Source organism: Penaeus monodon, chromosome 13, assembly GCF_015228065.2.
Source record: "Penaeus monodon isolate SGIC_2016 chromosome 13, NSTDA_Pmon_1, whole genome shotgun sequence".
Taxonomy (NCBI): Eukaryota; Metazoa; Arthropoda; class Malacostraca; order Decapoda; family Penaeidae; genus Penaeus; species Penaeus monodon.
The window spans coordinates 3,462,438-3,469,937 of NC_051398.1; the positions used below are offsets into that span (position 1 = coordinate 3,462,438).

At 37.0% G+C, this 7,500-nt stretch overlaps 1 protein-coding gene and 1 long non-coding RNA gene across 2 annotated transcripts in view; one reads left to right on the top strand and one right to left on the bottom strand.

The window, feature by feature from the left end:
• Nucleotides 1-1,710, top strand: part of LOC119580027 — a 5,595-nt gene extending 3,885 nt beyond the window's left edge. Inside the window, exon 3 of the long non-coding RNA XR_005229332.1 lies at nucleotides 1,573-1,710. This is a non-coding gene — a long non-coding RNA (uncharacterized LOC119580027). The remainder of the gene's footprint in view (nucleotides 1-1,572) is intronic.
• The window catches only part of LOC119580024, a 7,124-nt gene continuing 159 nt past the window's right edge, over nucleotides 536-7,500 (bottom strand). Inside the window, exons 1-4 of the mRNA XM_037927876.1 lie at nucleotides 7,351-7,500; nucleotides 6,586-6,726; nucleotides 2,769-3,211; nucleotides 536-1,780 (exon numbers count right to left, since the gene is read on the bottom strand). The exon at nucleotides 7,351-7,500 is cut by the window's right edge and continues 159 nt beyond it. Coding sequence (XP_037783804.1) covers nucleotides 1,534-1,780; nucleotides 2,769-3,211; nucleotides 6,586-6,594 — 699 coding nt within the window. The 5' untranslated portion in view covers nucleotides 6,595-6,726; nucleotides 7,351-7,500 and the 3' untranslated portion in view covers nucleotides 536-1,533. The remainder of the gene's footprint in view (nucleotides 1,781-2,768; nucleotides 3,212-6,585; nucleotides 6,727-7,350) is intronic.

The window sequence follows — 7,500 nt, forward strand, 5'->3', positions numbered from 1 at the left end:
TTCTTCTTCTTTTTCATCTTTTTCTTTTTCTCCATCTCCTTCTACTTCTCCTTCTTCATTCTCCTTTTCCTTCTTCCTTTTAACGGGTGGCTGTGACCCGAGTGTTTGAAAAGGTTAGCATTGCATTGTCCAACTTGGGGAATGGCACCGTTACTCTTCTCTTCTATCATGATAATAAGGCATTCGTAATACGATTGTCTACTGTATTATGATCGATATTATCTCTCTTACTTGTTGCTATCATCACTCCTTTGATTTTGCAATTATTAGTCACAATAATTAATCTGTTTTATCACTAGGTCTGTTTTTTTTCACTTTAATATTGAATGTATGTAATGTTAGAATTACTGCGTTTTGAAATGATAAAGTGCTATGTGTAAAATCAAAGCTAATGAATCATGCTTAAATAATAACTGATAAACTTATTCCAGGATATAACATTAACATGGAAGTTCTATTTCACAAATATTCGTAAAGAGCTTTTTTTTAATTATATATTTTGATATCACAAGGACTAAGGAAAAAAAAGGGAATATTGCATCTTAGCATTTTATTTCAGTTACATCTAATAATGCCCAAGTTGGAATCATGTGCTGGAAAATAATATACATAAAGGCCTACATATTAATGGGTGAACCGCATTCATGTTGACAAATGTATAAAAGGTATGAATGAGAATGAATATCTTCACAGGAGATACAATCGAAACCGGTCAAATATATCTCTTGTAGTGTGAAGATATTCATTCTCATTCATACCTTTTATACATATTAATGGGTGTGTGTATGCAAAATGGATTCGAATTTTAATTAAATGTTTCAAGTTCTTTTCGATGCCGTCGAACTTGGCCTTTAAGCGTTTGAGTATTGTTCATTATATAAAAAATATTTCTTATTATCTTTAACAAATATAAATGCCACTTGATAATGATGTATAATGAGGAATGTTTCATGTAATCTTAAACAACTAAAATGATACGATATATAGAGTTAAGACGAGGCATGATATGCAATGTACAGAGACAATAACGTATGTAAAATGAAATGGAAAAAATGCCACACTAAGATAGGTGTTCAGTTTGAGTCCGAAACGTCATGGTTATATGTTATTACTCTTACTGTGACAGAGCTTCATGAAAGTACAAATAATTAAGTTATAGCATTAAAATGTTATTTTGATTAGTTCAGTACAATGTTATATATATCTCACTTTCTCATAAATATATTTTCTTTGTGTTTTCACTAATACACAAGATTAACGAGGGTATAACAAAAAGGTAAAACAATAATAAAATAAATATCTCAATTAATAACAAATAACTTAAGTTACACACACAAGAGTTTTTAAACATTAAAAGTCAATAACCCAGCTTTAAACTCGCTTATCGACTCAACAACCTGGAAATAACAAAGTTATCGGGCAGCGACTCAAAAAAAAGAGTAAAAACAAATTAAAAAAAATCACAAATAACTAAAAATATAACAAATAACTCAACAATAACACTAAAAGAACAACAAATAACATTAAACCCACTTATCGACTCAACAACCCGGAAATATCAAACCCATCCAGGTTATCGGGCAGCAGCTCAAACATGGCCCATCGCTCGATCCCCTTCGTCACGTCCACAAGGATTTTCGTCATGCTCTCTCCCCCAAGCCCTTCGAAGGACCTGCCTCCTCCGTTGACGCTGATGTAGTAGTAGACGATGTAGCCGAGGAAGGCGGCGAAGATACCTAGTGCCAGGATGCTATAGACGTCAATGCTTCCGTTGGTACTGCTGTTGTAGGGGGAGGTGGAGAGAGAGGGAGAGAAAAAGGAGGGTGATTAAAGGTCGATTTGGTTTATAATGATGTAAATTGGTGGTTGATGGAGATGAAGGAATTGGTTTGATGCTTTAACACGAAGGATATTATAGAGGTAGAGAAGGGGAGAGAAAAGAGTGATGGTTAATTGGTCGGGTTGGTTTCAAATGATGTAAAATGGTGTTTGGTGGAGATGAAGGAGTTGGTATAATGTTTTAACACGAAGGATATTGTAGAGGTAGAGAGGGGGGTGGGGAGAGAAAGGGGGATGGTTAAAGGTCGGTTTGTTGAGGAAGATGAATGAAATTATGGTTGTTTAGGAAACTGCTCTTATAATCTATATTATGGCAGTTGTTTGTAAGACTTATAGCATAAAAATAGTAACAAAAAAAATTGATCATTGAAGTAATTTACTTACTCTAACCCTAATGTGATGATTTCAACAATATATTAAAGTAAATAATTGCAAAGAGACCAGAAAGTATAAAAATAACTAATGAAGACAGTAAAGCATCACCAAATGAAATAGAGGAAAATATTAGAAAATGAAAATAAAAGGAAATATAGAGAAAAAATATATATGGTACATTCAAAACAAAATATCTTAATCCATTGACGCCCCATGCCCACTGTGAGTTTATCTTGGTAACTGTCTTTACACATAGATGGCTCCACAAGTACTTACTAGTACTGCCTATCTCACCTGTTTACCCTTTTCCTTAGTTTTCGGAAATGTTTTCTTTGATCTTAAATTGCTGTTACTAATGTTTATAACGTCTATAATGCCCCTAAGGATAACAGCACCGATATTGTTAGTATTAGTGGAACCATCCGTGTATAGAGGCATTTCACATAACAAAATTACATTTTCCAGTCAGCAGATTAATAGCCATGCAAAGTTCAAATTAAGAAAATATATTGTACATCTTATAAAATAGACAAATAGATTAATAAAGTACCCACCTGCTGCCGCCACTCCTGTCGATGCCACGCCAATCCAGCGCGTCCGGATATCCTACTCGACGGCTCAGTCCAGGCTTCGAAATCCTGTCAAAGGACCCACCCGACCTCATCCCGCTATCCTGCTGCCTGTAGGACCCGCCACTCGAGAATCCTGCACCATTTTCGAAATAATTATCCCCGAAATCCTGACTGCCATCACCCAAATCGCCGAAGTCCCCCCTCTCGAAATTGTGGTTGGCGTACAGGTCGTCCTGACTGTGGCCGTCGTTGGGTCGTCTCCGGTTTGGGTTGTCGTGGTGGTCGTTACGAGAGTTCCGCTGGAAGTCGGGGCTGCGTCCGTAAGGCCCGAACTGCCGGAGCATCGCAGCCTTCGGTTTGTCTTTCGTCGCCGTGCTGAGGGTCGAGAGCGAGAGGACGGCGGCCATGAAGAGCATTGTCCTGGACTGGAATTTGGAGATGTTAGTCTGGCGTTGGAAAGGGTACTGGTGTTGTTCTCAGGGTCATTATTACTGTTATTGCTGCAGTTATTATTATTTTTATTGGTATCATTGTTGTTGAAATTGCTATATTCACTAATATTATTATCATTACCATTATTATTGCTATCATTAGTATTAATATTTTCATTATCATAATCATATTACTATGTTATCACTACTATCATCATCATCATCATCAATCATCATCAATCATCATTATCAATCACCATCAATCATCATCATCATCATCATCACCATCATCATCATCATCATCACCATCATCATCATCATCATCATCATCATCATCATCAATCATCATCATCACTTAAAATGCTAGTAATAACACCGACAATAATAACAATAACAATAACATGAAAAACGGCAATAAAACAATAATCAATATTGAAGATCATATTAATAATCAAGTTAAACTCAGATTTAAAAAGTAGCCAGAATTTCTCTCCTTGTGCGAGGCAATAGATACAGGTCAAGTAGTGGAGACGTGTTTACATATCTGTTTGTCTTTCCCCAGAAGCAGAATATGTTGTGAAAGCCATAAAACACCGTTAGATTTAGCCGCCTTTGTGTTGATTTTCATCAGTACAGTACGAAAAGAAAGAAAAAGAAAGGGGAAAAATGTAATTATAAGAGGCTGTTTGATTTTGGAGGATGGGTGTCGATGTTAAATCTTACCGAACTCGGATTTAGTGAGCTTTAACTTCCTTTATATTTTTCCTCCGTTTTTTATATGTCATTGATGATGCATTAGATCTACAAAGATATTAATGGTATACAATTTATTTATGATTATTATTAATTTTTATTTATTTATTTGTTTGTTTATTTTAACTTTCTTTTATTTATTTATTTATTTATTTTTACTTTATTTATTAATATTATTGTTATTATTATTATTATTATTATTATTATTATCATTATTATTATCATTATTATCATTATTATTATTATTACTGCAGAGTGAACACCGAAAACCGACCCGGATTTAAAAAAACAATTTTGTTCGTTTATTATCCCGCAGTTACCGAAAAAAGCCTTTGCTATAATTGCCCATAATATAAACGAACAAATCCTTAATCGTAACAGATTCTAATTCTAACAGATTCTAACTTAACCCTCTAATCTCTCTAACCCTAATACTTGGTATACAAACAGCGAATTTTACCTTAATGCCTGTAAATTGAATAATAGTTTTATTTTTACTGTAAATATTAATCAAAGCAAGAGGGTGTTCGCTGATAAATTCCATTATATCGCAATCATTGTTGTTATTTTTGCCATTAATTAACTACTTATATAATTGATGTTGATGATGATAGTTTGGTAAGTTAGTATAAAGATTATGATAATTTCTAATGACAATTTAGCAATGATAATAATAATTAGGTTAGACAATTAAATGATAATGAAAAAAATATATAGAGATAAGATTGTAATAACGTTGAGAGAGTAATAAGTGAGCAATAACAAGAAATAACTATGAATAAACACATGATAACAATTAACGGATAAAAATGAACAAAAATGATAACAATTAAGAGATATAAATGAACAAATATTCAATTTAATTTACTAACCTAGCAAGAACTTGAGTGAGTGAATAACCTCGTTTGAGTAACTCGCTTTTGAAACACTCTTTTTTTTCACTCTTAAGTAATAGGCGGTAACAGGTTACCCCGTGAGTGGCTGTGGATACCCGATTTATGAAGAGTTAGATAAGGGTGGGGGTGGGGGTTAGGGGTAGGATGGAGCAGGGTGATGGTGGGTGGTGGTGGGGGGGGTATGTAGCGGGCGAGCAACGGGTATGTTGGCTTCAGGGGGTCCCCGACTCCTCCCTCTCATACCCTCCCCTCCCTCCCTTCTCCATTACTCTCTCCTCCCTTCTTCACTACCTACTAACCCCCATCCCCTCCCATCTCATACGCCCTTCTCCAACTCCATCTCTAACTCCCATTTCCATCTCCCTTCTCCCTTCTTCATTTCCATCTCCCTTCTCCATCTCCCTTCTCCATCTCCATCTCCATCTCCCTTCTCCTACCCCCCCCCCCCACATTCCTTCCCAGCTCCCTCATACTCTCTTCCTCCTTCTCCCTCCCTGATCAACATATTCCCTCCCCCCACCCTCCACGATACACTCATTCCCTCCTTATCTCCCCCTTCTCCTCCCTTCTCCTTACGTCTCATCCCCCCCCTCCCTCCCTTTAGCTTCAGGCTCGTCATACTACCTCCTTACCCCCCCCCTCATCCACCTCTGGCTCCCGGCTCTTTAAACTCATCCCTCCTCCTCCCCTCCCTTCCCCCTCCCCCTCCCATCTTCCTCCCTCCTTCCTCCTCCCCCTCCTCCACCTCCTCTCATCCCCCTCTCCCTCCTCCTCCCTTCTTCCTCCCCCTCCTCCTCCCATCTTCCTCCCTCCTTCCCTCTCCTCTCCCTCCTCTCCTTCTTCCTCCCTCCTTCCCTCTCCCTACCCAACCACCTGATGCCGTTAAGAGTAAAGTTATTTATTCTTCTTTGCCTCTTGTCTGTCTCTTATATTCTTCTTTTATTATTATTTCTCTCTCTCTCTCTCTTCTCTTTTGTGGTCTTCGCCTTTATGTTTTCTTTATTATGTACATCTTTATTATCTCCTTGTTCTTATTACCTCTCTATTCCGCCATCTTTTCATCTTTCTTCTTCATCTTCTGCTTTTTATTTTTTTCCCTCTTCTTCTTCTCCCTGAAACTCTCTTCTCTATCATATGTTTTTTTTTTTCTTTTACGATTCGTTTTTTTTTTTTTTTCATTTTATCACCTCTATGCATTCAACTACCTATCTATCTATCTATCTATCTATACACCGCCACCGACAGATACACAGCAATAACAATATATAAATATATATGTCCGTGTGTGTATATGTATATATATATACATATATATATATATATATATATATATATATATATATATATATATATATATATATATAATACGATACCCTCATTGCATGTCACGAGACCACTCCCTTGCGTGCGTGCGTGTGTGTCTAACCGTATGTCTATTCGATGATTTATTTACTTACACAATAAAAACATCAGACCAAAATCCTATAATTAATACACATGCATGAATAAACTACCCTATATAGAAAATTCACACACGCACGCACGCACACACGCACGCACTCACGCTCGCACACACCTACACACACACACACACACACACACACACACACACACACACACACACACACACACACACACACACACACACACACACACACACACACACAAATGTACACATACAAACAAACACACAAACAGAAAAACACACACAAGACTTACCATCTCCATCCCAGCGTCCCGTCCTCCTATCTTGCTTCCTCCTTCCTTCCTCCAACACCTAATCTCCTTCTTCTTCTTCGCCTCCTTCACCGTACTCCACGCCTCTCTCTCTCTCTCTCTCTCTCTCTCCCTCCGCCGCTGCTGTTGCCGTAGGAGATAGAGAACCGTTACCCTTCCAGTCTGGACCGGAAAATATTAGGTGTGTATGATCGTCATTTGTTTTGCTGTGTTTATAAGGGGACTGGTGTGTTATATATGATCTTGAGATAGTCTTTCGGGGTGTATGTGTGTCTCTATAGGAGGGGGGGGGGGTTAGATGATGTCACGTGCCAGAGGGAATTTATATATTGTCTGTCTGTTTGTCTGTACGCACGAGAATATATGTATCTTGTTTTTTTTTCTGTTTGTATATGTATGTTTTTTTTTTCTGTCTGTATATGTATGTATGTTTATGTATCTATATTTGTATGTGTCTGTTTGTCTATGTGTCTGTCTTTCTGTCAGTCTAACTGTTTTATTTCTGGCTGTCTATTTATCTACCAATCTATGTGTCTGTCTGTCTACCTATATATCTATCTGTTTATCTATCCATATGTCTGTGTACTCTTTCATCTGTTTATTCATCCATCCACCTACCTCTTTATACATGCTTATATATAATGTGTTTCTGAATATATGTATGTAGACCCATGTGCTAATATAAAAGTCATGTGTAAATTAACGTTAAAAAATGACTAAAACACACAAAACACGATTAAAGCTTACCTGTTCCGCAGATGTAAACGAAGAACAGTTGTTAATATTTATGTATCAACAACAAACTCCTTTTCACAACCACGCTAAAAAGTATGTACCAAAACACCACCGTTGCTACTACTATGAATAACTCCTTTTCAAAAAACAGCGACGCCAGTA